Source organism: Tympanuchus pallidicinctus, unplaced genomic scaffold, assembly GCF_026119805.1.
Source record: "Tympanuchus pallidicinctus isolate F22 unplaced genomic scaffold, pur_lepc_1.0 scaffold22, whole genome shotgun sequence".
Taxonomy (NCBI): Eukaryota; Metazoa; Chordata; class Aves; order Galliformes; family Phasianidae; genus Tympanuchus; species Tympanuchus pallidicinctus.
Window position 1 is genome coordinate 23,108,434 of NW_026294739.1, and position 19,813 is coordinate 23,128,246.

General features: G+C 42.4%; 2 protein-coding genes across 2 annotated transcripts in view; one reads left to right on the plus strand and one right to left on the minus strand.

Annotated features, from left to right (window-relative positions):
- Positions 1-365: 365 nt before the first annotated feature.
- Positions 366-19,813, plus strand: part of TM4SF1 (transmembrane 4 L six family member 1) — a 45,222-nt gene continuing 25,774 nt past the window's right edge. Inside the window, exon 1 of the mRNA XM_052686492.1 lies at positions 366-741. Coding sequence (XP_052542452.1) covers positions 622-741 — 120 coding nt within the window. The 5' untranslated portion in view covers positions 366-621. The remainder of the gene's footprint in view (positions 742-19,813) is intronic.
- TM4SF4 (transmembrane 4 L six family member 4) lies at positions 3,142-8,103 on the minus strand. Its single transcript, XM_052686499.1, has 5 exons — positions 7,682-8,103; positions 7,320-7,409; positions 4,818-4,951; positions 3,625-3,814; positions 3,142-3,352 (listed from the first exon to the last, which is right to left on the minus strand). The coding sequence occupies exons 1-5, from the start codon at positions 7,853-7,855 to the stop codon at positions 3,335-3,337; spliced, it is 606 nt and encodes a 201-aa protein (XP_052542459.1). The 5' UTR covers positions 7,856-8,103; the 3' UTR covers positions 3,142-3,334.

Below are 19,813 nucleotides of genomic sequence, written 5' to 3' on the forward strand. Positions count from 1 at the left end.
CTCAGCAGGAAGCGTGCCGGCAGTCCGCCCTTCTCGGCCAACGCCGTAAAGCAGCGGTGCCTCCGTCGGGCCCCTCATTTCCCCTGCCGGGGTCAGAAGGGCCGTTCGGGCCGCGCGGCTTTGCGGCTCGCGCCCGCTCACGCACGCGGCGTTGCGGGGCTGTGGGGGGTGGTTGCTCCCAAACCGCCGTTATCAGCGCAGCGCCTCAGCCCAAATCTTCCTCGTGCTTTTTTTCTACTGGTCGTCCAAGCTTTCAGTTTCCACCGTCACCAATTCGCTGTGAGCGACGCGTCCCTTCCTCCCCCAGGTATCTTTTAACTCTTCGAAATGCAATCATTAAAAATGAACGCAATAGTCCGCAAAAACCGAGACCGCCTTCTCTACTTCTGCAAACCGCGGAGAGGCGCAGGGATTCCGCCGCGCAACCGCGCGCCCGAGCGGCGCCGCGCGCCCACACAAAAACCGACTTTGCAGCTGCGTGGCGTGCGCTGCCCCATCCCGAGCGCCGGGACGCCCCAGAGCTCCGAGCTCCCCGCGGAGATCGGGCGGGAAGCGCTCCGGAACCCGCGGCTGCTGCCTCCGCAGCTCGCGCTGCCAAAGGAGAAGGGAGGAAGAGGATAAATGAGGCGGGAGGAAGGCTCGAGGAGCCGTTCGCGGCTGAGAGACTCACAGGACGCTCCGCGCGGCGCAAAGCACGCGGCCCCCACCCTCCTCAGGAACGGGGCGGCCCGGAGGCGGCAGGTAGGAGGCGGCTGTGGGGCGAGCGCAGGCGGGGGAGGGACGGAGGGGCGCGGCCGCGGTGGGAGGGCGCTCCGCTGCTTCCGTTGCTTCTGGCGTTCCCCGCGTTTCCCTCGTGTGCGGCCGCGCGGGGCCCGAGCGGCGCTGCGCCCCCACCGCCGGAGTTCCGATCCGCTCCGCTCTGCGGGGTCTCCGCGCCGCAGCCCCGGGCGCGGATTCCGCCACCGTCGCCTCGTCGTGGTCCGTCGGTCTGTCGTCCGGTGGGACTGAGGGCGTGTGGTGAACACTCCCGATTAAAACCATGTTAGAGATCGTCCTTCGCACTCTGCTGATGCGAACGCTTTAAAAGAAGCGCAAATGGCTTCAACCTTACGTGTGTTATTTCCCGGATGTAGAAGCAGACTTTCCGCAGCGCTGCACTGAGGTGCCGATCCTGGCCAGGTGGTGCCGCCGCAGGGCTGCCGTGTCCTGCTGCTGCGGGCAACAGTGTTCTGCAGCGCTCCGGTGTTGTCCGACCTGCGTCTAAACGCGGTCTCAAAGCACGCGCACGCAGTCGGCACGTTGTGATCTGATTCGTTAAATAACCTTTGTGTTTCTTTTTATGTAAACTCTCAGCTGAAGAAGTGCCTCCCAGTGTCAGGGCGGCTGTGCTCGTGGCGTTCTGGTCAGCAGTCACTGAGCACGTAATGAAGTTTTAAACAAAGTGTTCACGTTGAGATGTTACGAACAATCCCGATGTTTTCCTGTAAGCTCCCAGAATTTCTTTGCAAAGAGTCTCATGTTCAGCTGGAACTGAGCATGCTGTCTAAGGTGATCAGGACTGCTGAGCTCTGCTTTACCTGCAGTCGTCTTTAGTGTTGGTTTCTGTCTTGCCTCAAATGCTAACGTTTAGGGGGCTTAGGAGCAGTGCTGCTGACACATCAGCGGAAATCCTTTGGAATTGTTTAGTACGCCCCGGGGTTGTATCACAAAATAAGATGTGTGTGCCTTATCTCAATACTGACTTATCAGCTGTTGTTAGGAAACCACTGTCGGGCATCTTGGAATCATTGGCTCATGAAGCACCCGGTATTTTTGTTTAGGTGTTGTAGCTTCCTGATTTCTTATCCCAACTCCCCCACAGATTTACACGTTTGGTTTATTAATAAATCTGAGTCGTACACCATGTAGCTGTGCATCCATTTGTTGAATGCTGAAGAGAAACATTCCATATTCCCAAAGGCTTTATATAAATAAAACCAGACAAATGCAAGATGGGGTGCAGGACAGCTGCGAACCACAGATGAAAGAATAGATGTAAAATGGTTGTGTCAGTGGGTGGGGATATAAAGGGTGCTCTCAAATTCTGGACCAATGCAGGGCAACAGATGGGAGAGACAGCTGTTCCTGAAGAGCTCTTTCATCATTTATCATCTTGCACAAAGTATCATTACACCCCTTTGCTTGTATTAATTTAACTCTATGTGTGTGTGTGTGTATGCATGGCTATTCAGCGTTTTTTGCATAATGGTTACCAGCTTTTACTGCTTTTAAATCCTCAAAGTTCTTTATGTATTTTAGACACAGAATGCATGAGATACACTTTTGAGAAAACAGGGCACTGAATCGCTGTCTCAGGGAAATTTTGAGGAAAAAGATGTGGTCAGTGCTTTGGGGAAGTAGAAATCCCCAGAGAGCCAATCTGGCAAGCAGGGTTATGAAGATTTTGCATCTTTTGTAAGAAGGCTGAAGGTGGTCTGTACCCCTCAGCCTTCTCTTTCAATCTCTATTTCCTTCTTGATTTCTCTGGGAAATGGTTTTATCTCTTTAAAAGATATTTTTTTTTCATAAAAAGAAGAAAGTAAATTGCAAGCACAGTGCGACTGTGCCAGGAGCGCCGTGCTGCTCTGCCCCTCCCATCTCCGCGTGTAGTGGGGGAAGCTGCTAAAAGCTGTGCGTTGGCCTTTCTCACTGAATTCCTGAAGCTGGCTGTGGTGGAGTCCAGGCTGACTCATGATGCTGCAGACTGTTGGCAGCAGTTTGTTGTTCTTCAGCCCATTGCTTTGACTGTGTGCTTCTTGCATAGCAGTGCTGCTAAATATGCCTATTTCTCCATTAAGAAAAGAAACATTGAGATCCACAAATCTTTTCTGTTACAGTCTCTATTTTATAGATAGCAGACCTGGGAGAAAGAAGTCCTTGCTTTTCTGCACACATAAACATATCCTCAAAAGAAGTTTCACTTGTTTATGATATTCCCATTTGCTAAACTTCAGAAGAAATCAGATAAAATTTCATAACAACTGAACTTTTATCGGCACTGTTTGGTGATCTACATTTAGAAAGCTATGAACATTAAAAAGAGAATTCTCAGGCAAAATTCTATATGGAATCTGTTTTACAAAAATAAATATGATTATGATATTTGACTTCTGCTAATTTTATTCCATGAGGAGGGGTTTCAAGCACATGGGTGCCTGGAGAGAAGTCAGGGCTTCACCCCTATGGTGTAGGGAAGTGCCCTTCATTCTGATCTTCCTAGCAGAGGCGGTGCTGCTGAAACCTTTCCCAAATGGTTTCAAGAGGTGAGAAGGGTTTTTTGCACTGCTGATGTTCTTTAGACAGGCCCGTTACCCTGGAAGAAGGAAATCACAGAGGTTATTCAGTGGCTCCTATTCGTGTGACTTTAACGGGATTTTACGATGTCCAGGGGCTTTAGGGAGCTGTTGGATAACCCCACAAATAAGGGCTGAAGTGATTGTTTGGGCACCTGACAGCACTGAGGTTTTAGAAAATATGATCGTAGTGCTGAACAAACGCTGCTTCAGCTTTTCAGACTGGCCCATTGAATGCATCTGCAGCAATTGTCAGTACACAAAACCAGAAGAGAAGTCAGTCGGTGCTCACCCCACAGCATCCACAGCATCTGCAGTCCCCACAGATCGTTCCAAAGAGTCCGTTCACAACCTGAATGCCGCAGAGCACTGCCTGGATCCCACTCATCACCAATAGCAAAGCAAAAAGGGTCAGGTGCCAGGGCACAATGTCCACAGGCGACACACAGATGTTCCACAAGCTTTGGTCACTTAAGTAATTCCTGGACAGTAAAGGAGGGAAACAAAGCGATTGGAAGATGATATTGGCTGGCAAAGAGGCAATTCATTTTGGCTGATAGAGCAACAATAATTGTAACATGTGACCAAAATTCTGTGAGCTTCAAGAATGTAAAAAATAATTCCCATGACAACATTAGTACTGCTAGAACATTAGAACATTCTTTTGTGTAGTTCTTCGATCAGTTTAAGTAATTAATTTAGAAAGATAAGGCACAATCAGAGATGAGATTGTTTTAGAAACAACTGGACCGCCCTGCTGTTCTGGGAAGAGCAAATTATCAAATAACAGCCAAGTGTGAGCCAAAATGACTTGGCTGCCTGCTCATGCCTCAATGTGAAGTCGCTTTTCCTGCTTGTGGCGTCAGCTCTGTGGTTGCACAAAGCAGTCCTGACATCTCGTGGTGCATGAATTAAATACAGCTCCCAGGCACCCAAGAGCCGTGGGGTTCCCCCGAGGTACAGCACTGTCTCTAACTCTCCCTTGGCAGAAACCCTGGGCTTTGTTCTGTTACAGCATGATAGCATTGCATTTTGTCCCCTCTGGAAGTGGAGAACGTAAAGGAGAAGCCCACACGTTCTCGTTGTAGTGGGACAAATTACATGACTAAGATAAAATGAAGTACTAATTATTTGGAAAACCTCATATTTCAAGAAGAGACGCCTCTGTTAATGTAGGTGTAACTTATCCCTGAATATCGCTTATAATCCCAAGAAGAAACTGAAGGGTTGTGCATTCATTTCTCTTTGTTGGCTCCCTTGAAACTCAGTAGTTTTGATTGGTTCTCTTATTCTTTATATAGTGCTCCTGCTTCTTAATTAGTGTTGTTGTGCGTTGCTCAGCCTTTGAAGAACACCTTTGTTTTAGACAAGTAGTATAATCCCAACTGCTAAACAAGAGATTTGGATATGTAACCATAAATATCGCGAATTTAAAACATATATCTTGTTCTTTTTCTTTTCTTTGTTCTGATTGTCTTGACTTACCCGTCCTGGAAGGGATAGAGCCACTGTGATCCATTGTTACATTTCGGGCCTTTGTTTATGGCTACTGCTGACACAACAAAGCAGTATCCAGCTCCCACAACTCCAATAGCAGCAAATATTATAGAGGAAAACATCTGACGAAGAGAAATGACATTATTTTAGTTGTCATTGAGACGTTGAAATGCACCCTATTCATGTGAATGTACATTCCCTAAGCTCAGCTCTTAACAGTCAAAAATATCAGCTGCAGAATTGCTAAAATCTATCAGTTTGCAGTTGCATGGTCGATGTATATTGCATAGCTGCACTCCTATGTAGAAGGTTTAAAAGAATTTGCCTGAGGACTGAAGGATCTGGTACAGTCACAGCAGATGGCACTCTTCCCACTTGGGCAGTATATATCCGATAAATGGCTGTTCAAGGCACAATGTTTCACCAAGGTGGATCTTTCACAAAAGATTATGAAGTCTTGGACCCCTTGTGGCATTAATAAAATCTACAGTACCCTGTCCAGGTTAACTTTGGTATTTTGGTCGTATTTGGGCCAAGTAATTTTGTTTTTCCTTCCCTAGTCTCCCTTTCACATTTCATGTTATTATGGATATCTTCTCCCATGTACTTGTCATCATTAGCTCTAGCAGTGCAGGTGGGATTGATAGAAGGATGTCCTTATTTTCCTGACTTTCCATTACAAGATTTTCACGTACAGTAATATGTAAGTAAATCTTTCGAAAACTAATGCTGTGTTAGAACTTTAAGAACGTCCAATGTTATTTCTTTGTAGACAGAGGTAGTCATAATAGTTTGCGGGTAGAGGGAATATCTTTTATTGGATTGCAGTGAAAGGATCGCAGAATCACAGAGCCATAGAGGTCAGAAGCGGCCTCTGGGGCTGTGCCAGTTCCGCTCCCCACAGCAGTTCCCTGCTCAGGAATGCGTCCCACTGGGTTTGGAAAACTCCAGAAAAGGAGATTCCTTCCTCACCTCTCTGGGAAGCCTGTGCCATGGCTCTGATGTAGGTGGAGGGGAAAAAAAAGAAAAAGCATTTTCAGGTCTGTGAGTGTTGTATATAGAGCTCATCACAGTGCTCTTGTGTGAGCGCTCTGGTAGGACGAAACAGCTCTGTTGGAAGGGACCTTCAAAGGTGATCTGATCCAACTGCCCGGCCCTTTTGGAGCTGACTGAAAGTCCAGGTTGTTGTCCAAATGCCTGCTGGACACTGACAGACATACATTTTTGTGTTTAGATATCTGATGGGGGCTAACTTAAAAATTACAGTAATGTAGCAGACATCGAGGTAATGATGCTTCTGTTAAAATACGAGAGCAGATTCGGTTGTCAGTCAGGCTGTGGTAAGCCCGCCAGGACTCTTCGTACAGCGCGGTGGCTGCAGTAGCAGTCCCAGTCTTTCGTCCAGGCATTACGCTGACATGATTTGTGAAGGGCAGCACTGCAGGATGGACATTGCTGTAGGGAAAGCGCCATCCTCACATATACCTTAGCTTGGGTGCACCTGCCTGAGAATGGGCAGAGCACTCACAGCTGCTCACCTCTCCTCATATAGACATGCTCTGAGTTCAGCTGAATTGTGGAGGTGTGAGTGGAAGCCTGGCAGCAGAATATTTTATAGTTTGTTAGATCCTGCTTTCTTTGTTGTCTCGAAAGCTAAGCTAAGCCATGTTCACTGCTGGCAGTGAGACTCCATCTTTTCCTTGCGCTACTGGGACTGCAGGAACACGGCCTCACAGGGGGTCACGAAAGGCTCCTTGTGGGGCTCAGCCATTGCTCTTTTTCTCTCTCACTCTCTCTTTTTTTTTTCCAATTGAAAATCTGTTTTGTTGTAAAGCAGTGTAATGATCTCCGTATGCCAACATTTTGCTTCAGAAGGATACGCTTTCCTAATAGAAATATTCCTATTTTTTATCTACTCTGACTTTTAAACTAAAGCGCTTGAGAAGTCTACTGGCATCTGAAGGTACCTATTTGAGACTTTTCAGCAGTGCCTTAGAGAAAGCTGTAAGTTCAGACCAGAGCCCAGTTTAGAGCTGACTGCTCCAAACAGAAGGTTGGGTCGAGTGACTTCCCGAGGTCTTTTCCAAACTGAAGTTTTCTGTGAACCCAATCAGATATTCACAGCCCCTTGCATGGGTCTGCAACGAGCTGGGAACACAATGCACAACTATCAAAATAATTTTTGAAGCTCCCAGCAAAAAATGGAAGAGCGAACTGTCACGCTGTGCCAAATGAAATGCAGAGCTCTCCATAATTCACTTTACTTGTGATCGCAGCAGTGCTGTTATTGCTATAAGAGGCAGTACCGCTGTATATCCGTAGCACATCGGAGGTGCAGCACAGCTCTGACAACCTGCTGTCTATGCCTGCTTTGTGTCTCACAGTCTGGGCAGTGTCTGTCTGTCCCTCCATGATTATGAACAGAAGAAACATGTGTTTTGTTGATCATAATATAGCTCTTACATTTTTGCTACATTTCCTCTCACTTACCGCAAACCTCTTTCCACAGCTCTCATTACCGCAGCATCCACAGCAATCATTGTTCTTAAGGCCCAAAAACACCAAGGCAGGAAAGATCATCTGCCAATAACAGAAATTCAGTTTGAATTGGAATAAATTCAAGTTACATTTGCTTTTAAATTCAGTAATTCCACATCTTTGTTTTCTCACCTCTGAATTAGATTTCTTTTCCCCAAACTATTTCATGACTTTCAACTTATTTATCAAAGAAGAATTTGCAGTGTCAGAGACTGCATTTGTGCTACTGAGAAAATTCAACAATGCAAAGACTTCAAAAAGTCTTGGTTGAGGTGGGGGAAGAAAGGTGGGAACGTCCGAATTGCTGTACTCACCAACACGCCGGATCCCAGTATCCCTCCGAAGTACCAAACCTCGTCTGTAATGTGGTCATTGTTTTCAGCCACTTTTCCTCCAGGGAAAAACAGTAAAATGTTAGCGAGTGTACACAGCACAGCCAAAGGGATAAGTGTGATTCCCAGGCACTTAGCACAGCTTCCAGTGCACATGTTGTTTAAAAGAGATTGCAAGCACAATGAAAGACAGAGGAAAAATCTCTCAGATGTTCTCAGAAGTGTTTTCTGAAGAGGAGCTTCTCAGTCTATCTTACAAAATCTGGTTTCTGCAGTGCCTCTAGAGGAACTCAGCCCGTAGAATACTCCCTTCAGAGACGTTGCTGCAGCTGATCTGAACAACAGCGTGTGCATTATTTATATGTTCTCACAGCCATGATGTCAATTTTCTGAACCTCCATAAATGAAATTACGCTCAGTGCAACCCCTCATTTTACTATGACAACCGGTAACCTCTGTTAATATTTTACTAATGTGAATGATGTTTAAGCCCTCAGTTATCTGGGCTCAGGTTATGGGTAGAAATTCTGTTTAGTCCAAGATCATCACTCTTGGAATACACAGTCCTTCACTCTGTAGAGTGTTTTTTTGTAGGTGAAAATAAGCACATAATGAATCAGCTTGCATTAACAATAGCTGTATGCAGTAGAAAAGTTCCATGAATTTGCTTTTCTTTGAGAAGGCTGAGCTACACATTTGATATTTTGAAATGGTCGAATAGCTTGCAGATTTGCTATATGTATGTACTGAATTAATATGAAAACAGAGCTTTGCAGCCAATATCGATGAACAAAAGATAAGGATCAGAGAAGTTTCAGTGGACTCACATCACATGTCCTGCCATTTTATGTTCCCTCGAAGCCTGACATTTCATCTGTGCTCAGGCAAAATTTGCATTTAAAATTGTGTTGCATGTGGCAAGCAAACTCTGAGCTCAAGCTGAGCCTCTGGTGACTTAGCATGCAGCATTTTATTCAAGCAGACAGCAGTGTTAAAGCAGGCCCTGCAGCTCTTTAAGAGGTACTGGGTGCTTAGGCATGGCGTTTTGTCCTGCACAACTTGTGCTGTGATGAAGAATATCATCTTGAACTGTCCAAAGCCATCTCAAGCTGAAGCTGTAGCTTCAGATGAAGCGCTGAATAAGCTGGCTTAATCGGTCGCTATCGCTACAGAAATGGTCCAGCTGAGAAAAATCCAACTCCCTGCAGAGCAGTGCCCTGATCTGGTTCCTCACCAGGCACATGGACATCTCTGCCAGTACAAGGAGGTGGTGGAGCAGGGGCAGGGACAGTTCGAGCCGTCGCTAATGCTGAAGAAACGTGGTTGGAACTGGAGGCTGGCTTGTCAGCTTCATCTTTCTTTGCCAAAAAAGACAAAAAGAGGAAAAAAAAAAAAGACACAAAGCAGTTTACCAGAGAGATGGATCTCGTGTTTTTAGAGAACTGTATTTTTGAATTGGATTTCACTGTGTGTGCAGTTCTAATCTGCAATTAGAAGGTAGTTAAATTGTGAAAGTGCTACTATTGATGGCAGATAGATGCTGCCTCTGGCAGATAGCAAGTTCAGGTTTTTGCTGTAAAATAAGTATCAAACTTAAGAAAAAATAATTATTACTAATTTAGATGTGACACTGGGTATACTCCTGTTGTTTTCATTAGCCCAGTTCTGACTAATTTCAGGCAGAAAGGATAAAGGTTTGTTGATTGAAATATGAAACCATGAAACCCATTTTCATATCAGACAGCGCTTGACTTTGGAGCTTCATGTTTAATTCATGAAGACAGGTCTCAGACTAAGAAAAACATCACACTATGATTTAGTCTTTGTAGGTGAAATAACAGCTCATTTATTTACTGTGCACCAACTTGGCCTTGAGTAATTCTACAGAAAAATCTTATTTTTTTGAAGTGCCTCTTCTAGATATTGGGAATCAACCAGGCAAATACTAAAGGCTGTCTTTGACTGGTTAACTGGTAATCATATATTCCTGATATCTTTTTTTATTGCTTTAATTAAAAATAATCTCAGTGCCTTGAAAAAATTGTGGAAACTACCCTTGATGCTCTTTAAGGGCAGCTGCAGCAGCCAACTGCTTTCTGGAGTGAGATAAAATATGAGGCCGTTCACAAATCACACAGAGGAAGGAGAGGTGAACTTTTTATCAGACATTTAGCTATGTGCATTCCACTACAGCACATGGAATTCTGTTAACAGTTCTGTATTGGACAACAGTGTTGTTAACGGGTGTATGAAATCTGTCATGAAGCTCAGTTCAGTGGCACTTCTCATTTGGCATTCTGCCTTTAACACAGACCCGAATCAATAGCCTCAAAGGAGCCAAATTTCTGATACGTATGTGTGTCTCCTTTTTAGAGAATATGGAGTGGTGGGGTTTTTTTGTTTTGTTATTGTTGCTGTTAACTAGCTGACCGTCCAAAGACCTTTTACATATCTTGGTTCTGTAACTGAAATAATAGGTAAAGCAGCTTACACAAAGTTGAAATACTCATTTATAAATACAGAACAGTCCTTGAATTGCAGTGGAATGAGAGACAGCAGTCTCTTGGTGGTGGATCTGTAGAAAAAAAGATGGAATGAAGTAGCTTGTTTAAGGTGAGCACGGATGTTTTATACTTCAGTACGCAAGAACTGTAGACTGTGCAGTACAAGTGCAGCAGAGGCAGAGATACAGCAAGATAACTTGCATGTTACTTACACAGATAGCAGAGTTATCACAGAGCACATCTTATATTTTACTAGTTAAGAAATTTTCCACTGAAGTCCATTTTGAAAGGTTTATGCTTTATTGTAAAATTTTCTTAAAAAAAAAAAAGGCAGCCATTGTACAACAGAATAGCAGACAGAGGAACAAATGAAAAGTTCCTGAATAACAGACAGCAGTCTGCATGTGGTGGTCAGCAAGGTGTCTGAACTAGGCCAGTGTGGCAGTTTTCGTGTCTTTCTGCAGCCTCCTATTGCCTCTACAATAAAGCTATTCAGAATCTGAACACTCAATTTTTCACCCAGTAAGTTAAACAGACTTTTATGATGTTCCTAATGGGTAGAGAGCTTCTGCAATTTGGCTTCCAGCTATGATGTATTACAGTGGACTCAGTAACAGACATAAGGAAAATATTTACTGTAGCTGGAACATAAATCTGACTGCTTGGTTGATTTCCTTATCACAATCACACTAGAATGGCTTTTTTTTTTCTTTTTTTTTTTTTTTTCTTCCAGTTGTGAATTCTGGCTTGTAGTAAGGGGAAAAGGCTTAAACTGTATTGTCTGCAGCACCTTACCATCCTAACATACAGTAAGTGGCTTCTACCAGATCCTTAGCAGCTTCCAAGCTGTGACCTGAGCAGCTGTCCTGCTCTTTTTCTCTCTTACTCCACTCACCAGCTGGCCAGATTTCTCTGTTCAATTATATTTTTATTTTTATTCATTTTAATTTTTATTTTTATATGGCTTTTTTAAACTAACCTTCATGTGAAAATTTAAGCTTGGCACTTGGGATGGCTTAAGGGAGCTGGAAAAGAACACTTATATTGACCTAAGTCTTTTTCCATTGAAAACCGGAGTGACTCGCACACTCCATTCCTCAAAGGGGTTCTTCCCTTCCGTCTTAGCCTACGTTCTTTCTAATCTCAGCCTTCTATCTGAGATTAGGTCCAGTGAACTCATTGTCATGCATCAGCAACAATATTGTGGAGACTATGAGGAACAGTAACTGGGGTGGAGTCAGTCTTTGAATTTTTAGCCCTTGTGTTCAACATTTTCCTAGCAATTGTGAAGTCAAAGGCACTCCTTTCCAACATCCTGTGAGAGAGCTTCTCCTTTCATCATCTTCCAAGTCATATAGACTCCATGGGGTGTCCTATGGAAAATAATAGAAATGAAAACTTACTCGGAAAGTTTTGCTAGTTTCAGGAGGATGTGAGCAGTAGCTTATCTATTCTTTGCCTGGCTTCTTAAAGCACTGACAGACAACAATTCACCACCTACATGGAGACTGAGAAAGCACTGGAATAGAGAACTCGACAAATGAGAAGGACAAATGTAAATATGGCTATTTACCTTGTTTGTCTGTATAAAAATGTGCAGTGCATGGTGGCTGTAAATGCAAATGTGTAAGACTTGGAAACAGTGATCCTGAAACAGAAACAAATGTATTTTTTATGTTAACCCAAAAAGTAGAGTAGATTGTCCCGTCTGCATCATACTTTAGTTAACCATCCTTGTCTTCATACATAGGCTGGCCAGCTGAGATGCCATCAGTACTATTCTTGCAAGAAGTTCCTTTTTTGTTGTTATTGCCATGAATTTCTTACTAATCTTTGTAATTGCATTTTATTTTGATCAGATAGGTGGATACCATCTAGTAAGTGTTTTTGATTTATCTATTGATTTTTAACTGTAGATAAGGTGTCGTGATCAGTTCTTCTTGCGTCAATGACCCATGATAATGAGATCTTGCTCTTGTGATTTGTGTAGCTGCTTTCTTATCTTAAATATAGTTCAGTTACCTAAGCTTCTGTTAGAAATTCTAGTCCTGCTTGCAGTTAAAGCAGGCAGGATTTTGCTGTGTATTTACAGGTACTATTACATTTATGCTATGCATAACTGAAAAAAGGCCTGTTTGAGCCTCTGCTGCTGCATATAAATTTGTATTTTTGTCTGTTTCTATATATGTGTAAACCTGTGTGATTTAGAATCATAGAATCCTTAGAGGTCCTTCAGGACCTCTGAAGGCCATCTAGTCCAACTAGTCTGCAATGCATAGGGACACCACAGCTAGATCAGGTTGCCCAGAGCCTGATCCAGCCTTGCCTTGAAAGTCTCCAGGGATGGGGCATCAAGCATGTCACTGGGCAACGTTCCTGTGCCTCACCACTCTCAGTGTAAAAAAGTTTTTCCTTATATCCAACCTAAATCTATGCTCTTTAACTTGAAACCATTTCCCCTTGTTCTGTCACCACAGACACTGCTAAAGAGTCTGTCCCCCTTCTTTCCTGTCACTCCCTTTTAGATACAGGTTGCTATCAAGTCACCTTGGAGCCTTCTCCAGGCTGCACAGCCCCAGCACTCAGCCTGTAGTTGCAGGAAGGTGTTCCATCCCTCGGTTGCTTCGTTTTTGTGACACTTCTCTGGACACACTCCACTCCTCTGAAGGCCATCTCTGGACACACTCCAACAGGTCTGTGTCTCTCCTATACTGAGGACTTCTCATCTGGGTGTAGGAGTCCAGGTGAGTGACTCACTTTCTGTGTCATCAATATGGGGACACAATAATTGCAAGCAGGAGATATACTGGAGGAATGCCTTGCATAAAATCCACCCAAAGAGTCATTTGGCACAAACAACACAGTGTTCTGTTTCCTTTTCTAATGTGCCATTCCACTGAGGACTGGAAAGACACTGGTTGACTGTGGACCAAGTAAATCCCTTTTCTTTGGAGAGAGAGCAATGAAAAATGAGTTATGTCTCCTTTTGTATAGCTCCAAACTTCATTGCCACGAGTGATCATATCAGTACAGTTTCCTTTGGAGAACACAGGAGGCCTTCCAGCTCTGAAGGAAAGAGTCGAGGTAGACATAGAGAAGAAACTGACCCCATTCCTTTTCACTGGTGATTCAAACCAGTCAGCTCTTCTCTACACAGGAGCAGGGCATACTGGGGCTGTGTGGGCACAAAGTAAAAGCTGTTGTTACACCACTGTCCACAACTTCAACACAGAATAAATTAATTTGGTTTTCTTTTCATTGACTTCTTTTGGTTCTGGTGGCTTAGCTGTGTGGCGAGCCATGTGAAAGTAGACAAGAGGAAACTGGGTACCAGAGGCTTCTCTTTCACAGTGTTTTCCTATCCCAGTCCCAGCTACTTCCACCCCTGCTCTCAGGACAGATAACATACAGTTTCCCTCATATCTTGTTTGACCTTTGTTTTCTTCCTGGTGTTTCTGTTCAGATAAGAGCTTGTGACAGATGTAGCTTGGCACAGGTGGTATTTTAAGTCGCACACTGATATCACTGTGAATACAGAACGGCAAAATATGCTAAAGAGGAATAAGAGAAGTGGGCTGGAAGGCATATTAGAACCAAATAACCCTGGATTCATGTCCCATATGATTTTGAATTTATTCAAATTTAAGAATTGCCATGGATCATAGCTCTCAATTTATAAGTATCCTTCAAGGTGATTCCGTACAGCTTTTGACTGCCAATAAAAAGGTTAATATATAACACATTCATTTTAGTACATTTGCTGTGAGACTGAGCTGTTTAATGCTTTATGCTTATTGTACTCATAACTACAACCATGCTTCCAGCTGGCTAGTCCCTCTCCTGTGCTAGTTTGACTGAGGACATGTTTGTTAAGAGATCGTAGTCCATATTTACACTTCATTTCCTCTTCGTTTAACTTCCTTTTATTTGATTCTGTTCAAAAGGGAGATTTTCATGGCTGAAGATAATTTTCTTCTACAATAAGCTCCTTTGATAGCTAGAGTCAAGAAATGCTAAAAGAAACATCAATTTGGGATGTCTTGAACTCACTATTTGGAGATTTTTTTGTTTGTTTTTCAGAAGAAGTGAAATATTTAATTTTTAGATGCATGTTAAAGATGTAGTTACATATCCTCCATGTGTGTCAGTTCCCACTGAGTTCTGTGGGAAGCTTTATTGGAGAAGAAAGGCAGAATTGAGCTGTCTTACTGAAATCTTTCTTCATGCAACTAAGTGCATGCTTTTGCCCACCACTTTGCTGGTGGCTTGACCTTGTAGTGCCTGTGTCAGCATCTGGCTCTACAGAGCCCTGGAGTGCTCATCCTTATGGACAGCACGCAGCTTGTTTCCAGAGAGGTTGTGGAGTCTCCTTGTGTGGAGATATTCAAGACCCATCTGGACGCCGACCTGTGTGACCTGTTGTAGGGAGCTGCTGTAGTGGGGTGTTAGGTTTGATGGTCTCTTGAGGTCCCTTCCAACCCCTACAATTCTGTGATTCTGTGATTCTATGAAGAGCAGAATTGGAACACGTTTTCTGTTTCACAAGTTTGTGTCCTGTTATATCCTATACATTAAGGTTTCCTTTATTGCTGAGATTATACGTGGACCATTTCATTGAATCAATGTAGTCATAGAAAACATTCAATACAAGCATTTCTGAAACAACTTCACAATCTAGATTTCAGAACTGAAAATGGATTCTAAATTTATATTCTGAATTAGATTTTATTTGTATACAAGATAAATCTGTATTGCTTTTTCAGGATCAAGTTATACCCAGTATTATAGATAGACATCACTTGTACTCTCAAACTGAGCACAAATTGTGAAATCCTTGTAATCATTCTTAATTTGAATTCTATCATGAAACATAAAGAAAAAAAGCAAGGTTCTGTGCTGGTGAATTTCTTGCTGAAGCAAGGCATATACAAGAAGTGAAGAGCAGACAAATTTTTTCTGTTGCATAATAGGAATGATAGAGATTGCGTTTAATGAGAGGAGAAATGTTTTTACTGTAAATAGATTAATTAGTGGAGATTTTGCAGCAGCCTCCATTAAATTAGTTTTATAACCATGGCAACTCTTTCTGCTTCCTGGGTAACTTCATTTCAACAAATGTAAGTCTGAAGTGAGTGGGGGTTAGCCCTTTCTGTGGAGTAATAAGTAGGCAACTACAATAAATTTCCATATTGTGAGCAGATAAATATAGGTACTTAACTTCATTGTGTAGGGGATATAATGTTACAGGTTGCTGAGAACCAAATATCATCCAAAATAAGTAGGTAATTAACAGTGAGAGCCTGTTGGTTGTGCCAGTTTGTTCATACTGAAACCTCATACAGGATCTCAGCTGTAGAAAACATGATGCGTTGCTTTTTTGTTTTCTTTATTATAAATGCTGTGTTTGTAAGTTTATCTAAAGCCAGGTAACAGCTAATCTGTTCTTCAGATAATCTCTTGCTCCTGTTTCTACTTCAAATTTGAAGTCAGCTTCAAATTATCCGAATGGACAGAAAGAAACTACTTGTATCAGGTATATTGTATGTGGGCTGAGGTTGTTTGTTTGGTTTTTATGTTTTTGTGGTTTTTTTTAATTGATTGCTTTTTTCCGAAGGCATGGAAGTGATCCAGTTCAAATTCAAATGACTGAATTGTTCCAAAGAACTGGAAATGTGGTGAGCTTAGGTTTGGATACAAAAACATTGTGTTTCAAACAGTAAAATAAAATCTGGATTTTTTTTTTTTAACATACGCCTTTCCTCTCAAAATGATAATGTATCAGGTGTTACAATATTTTACAGCTTTAGACTTGAGTTGACTCACTTGTGTTAATATTTAATGGTATGGTGCCAGGCTGTACTCTGTTACTTTCAGAATACTGCCACGTTGTTTTGAGAGATGATGCATCTCCTGCCTTATTACCAGTTATCTGGAGTAGATTGTGCTCTGTGTGGCCCTTAAAGGTGTGGTGCTTCTGCTGCATTCAACTTTGCATTAAAGCTGTGGTGGATCCTATCAACGAGAACATAAAGAGCCCAGTTCTGGTCTTTGCAGTATTGATTAGGAAATAAGTTAGAAATAATGTAGATTAGAAAAAAAAATCAGAAATAATTCTGGTTTATTACCTCTTATCTCATTGCTAAAAATATCCTGACCCTTTTGAAGCTGGCCGAGGGAACTGTAGCAGTCCTTGTCCTTGATATCTGGATGTAGAGGGACCTGGATTCTGTACAAAGTGAGGGAGGTCAGCGCACTGTGTTTGAGGAAAAGGCGTGGATGAGAAAAATACTTTGGAAGGCACCTTCACACTGCAGAAACAGGGAATTGAAAAAAAACACCAAAGCAATTTATGTATTCCCCATGAAGAGAAGGACAATTGCTTGCCTTCTTCAGCTGTGCCTGGGCACCAGCCTCCTTGCAATGACTGTGAGTGCAGTTTGGCAGCTAGTCTGTATCTGCCTCGACTTCCAATGCCATCAAAAGGAGGAGGCATGGCACCGGCTTGTTGGCAGAAATGCTTTTTCATTCTATGCAGTGGATCAAGGAACTGTTGTTTGTTTACTGTTTTTTAATCTACATGAGCACTAGGTTAGTTTTCATTCAGGTTGGTTCTCTGATCTGGTCCAAGCGAGGCAACAAGAATGGAAGGTCCAGAATGAAGGAAGAAGCAGGATTATTTGGACTCAAGTAGAGAACAGGACTGAATCTCCAGCAACATTTTGCACTTTGATCAATTAAGTCAGCTGTTAAATCACACCTTGAGAATGTGAAGCTAGCTGTTGTAGAATGGGGCCTCTCCATGCTGTAATGTTGGTTACTAATCAGTAGTACTGAATGGTTATAGATGGTGGTGTTCATTAATACAGGTTTTTCTGATCATATTCACTTAGTCTCTGTGAGTTTAAAATGAAACCAGACAATGTTGGATGCAGTTTGTTCTGCACAAATCTGAATTTGGTCTAATTAATAAGATACGTGATCAGGAGGGTATTGTTGATTTTGGTTCTTTGGAAAGAAGTTCCTCTAAAGCCAAGAATTAAATAGACTGATTTGGGTCAGTTGGGTCCTTAAAGATTATAATCTAGTTCCAACCCCCCTGAGATGGGTAGGACACCTCCCAGTACATCAGCGTGCTCAAAGCAGGCTGGCATTGAGCACTGAGAACCAACTGGATGTGGATGTACTGTTGACTTGTGCAATGTTACAGAATATAGCAATATGCTGAGGTGCTTCCAGCTCTTGCTTATAAGAGGAATGCCTGGGTATGTTCAGGTGCAAATTGTTCTCACTTTTTCTAGAAGGTGGGAATAAAATCCAGCGTGTTTACTGATGGTGGAATTATGTAAATTGTGATGTTGTTGAGACACTTTTTCTATTTCTCTAGTGTTCTGGATGTCCTTGAATCACAAAGCAAGTATGACTAGATAATCCTTTTCCTCATTGTTCTTGCCAAAGGAACAATAGTAAGTGTGCAGCACAGTGGCTTGTTGCCCAGGAAATGTGTCTTCCCGAAATGCTGTGAGGTGGTCACTGCCCTGGGCAGGTGCAGCCTCAAGTCATGCCTACGTGGGTAGAACCTTAGCTTGGGTTCCATGGTCAAATATGTTGAAGGTTGAAGTATGCGTCAACACTGGGATCAGAAAAATTTGAGTGAGGTATGGCTTAGCAGCAGGATACTACTTTAGAAACTGACAAGAACTTTACTGAAGCAGGGTGTCTTGCATTGGTTTGCCTAATGTAGAGGAGGTATCTTTCTGTTCTGCGGTATCTCTGCTTCTGGTTTCCCTATCGGACCATGAGCAGTCTGAGGTGATTTTGGAACACAGGAAGGACATATATACATGGTACAAAGGATTTCTTTTGGTAATTTTAAGTTTTATGTGTGTGAATTAGTTATTTCATTGCTGCCTTTTTTTGTTAACTTGTTGGTAGCTCATCATTGCATCATTTAGAGCAGCTGAGAATAACAGCTTTCAAATTTAATATAGGTGCTTAATTTTATATCCACTGTGGGGGTCAAATTAAAATGCTTTTTAAATTGTTAATATATTTCAAAGCCTGAGTTAACCAAGTAGCTTTGTTGAGGCAATGTACGTTCGTTCAGATTGTCACCAGTATGTGTCATAACAGCACGTCACGTTGGGTTTCTTTCTGTGAGCAGGGGATTCGGCTTATCTGACTCATCACTGGCTGACCTTGTGCTTCTGTTGCTGTTACACCCATGACTTTTGAACGAAAGTATTTTGTATTCTGAGAGCATAATTAGAGTAATTAAACGACCTCACCTGTTACACGAACTCTCATCTTAATGCAATGAGGGCTTAGAACACAGCTTCATTTTTGTGTCTTGGTGTTTCATCTACTTAGAAGTTTCTTTTAATTTGGGCGTAGAGCTTATTCTATGAAATCGCATTGAAATGTGTTACGATGTTCTGTGTATGAATGTGCATACATTCTCCATTTCTCCAGAATTCAAGCAGGAGTGATTTTTTTGAGATCAGGTGCATGGCTGTTTTATCTTGTGCTCACAGCCACACAGCTGGCCACAGGTAGAACTGGGTGCTTCTGGACACAGTAGATCTGCACTTTGACTTTGTTAAAATTCGGATGTTTTTTGTCCATGCGCTTTTCTTATTTTTTGCTTGTCTTTAGTCACTAATTTGATTTAGTATTTTAAGAAATTATTCCACTTCATAGAAGACCATTTGTGAAAGCATCACAAACTGCTGTAAACATTAAATCTCCCATCTTTTCTGTGATATAGGCTGCATTCCTTTAAGTGGAATTTAAGGGCAAAATTGTCAAACTCAAATTCCTAGAATTAATCACCTGTAATTTCTGTTTAGTCAGCAGAGTAAGTGACCTAAATTTCAAGGTGCTGAATATTCCAACTCTATTTGAAATCTTTGGGGTTTGGCTAAGTGAATTGCAACCAACTTTCAGAGTGAGTTGCAGTTGGAGCATTTGCACAGCCTGTCCAGAGAGATTGTGCTCTCATCTTTGGAGATACTCAGAAGCCATTTGGACATGGCCTTCGGCTCCCTGCTCGAGCAGAAGTTGGACCAGATGGCCTTCAGATGTCCCTTCCAAGGGGCCACAGCCACATCACTAATGCTGTCAAGCCAAGAGGTTCTTGTGCTTGTTCAGCCATGTTTTACTGACAGCAATCACATGGAATTCACTGGGTTTTGGTTTGTAGATTTGAATGCTGAATAGTCTGCTTCCAGTCACACACCACAGTTTGGTGTTATCTGTAACTATATGGAAACAGATGTTTTCAGAGCTGTTACTAGTCTTTAAAAAGTAAAAAATATGGAAAATTCGAGACAAAGACTTTCTTTTAGTGATCTCTATTTTTCTTCAGTGTCCCAGTAGTTACCCCAACAACATTCCTCTGTCTTATATGCAGCAATTTTTAGAACACAGTATAATTAAAAACAAAACAAACAAACAAACAAAAAAAAAACACACCAAAACACAGTAGTTTGTTTAGTTCTGCATAGTGTTCTAGGGTATACAAAGTATACCCTATCTTTGTATCTGGTGATACAAAGGGTTTGCTCCTAAATTATTTTTGAGCTAAAGTGTTTCTACCTGAAGACATGGATAA

What these genes read in the sequence shown, in the direction of transcription:
- TM4SF4 (XM_052686499.1), bottom strand. Translation starts at nt 7,855, where the DNA reads ATGTGCACTGGAAGCTGTGCTAAGTGCCTGGGAATCACACTTATCCCT. An exon ending in GCTGTGGAAAGAGGTTTGCG is followed by an intron (nt 4,952 to 7,319) that starts GTAAGTGAGAGG and finishes TCTCTTCGTCAG; the next exon opens with ATGTTTTCCTCTATAATATT. An exon ending in CTCTATCCCTTCCAGGACGG is followed by an intron (nt 3,815 to 4,817) that starts GTAAGTCAAGAC and finishes TTTACTGTCCAG; the next exon opens with GAATTACTTAAGTGACCAAA.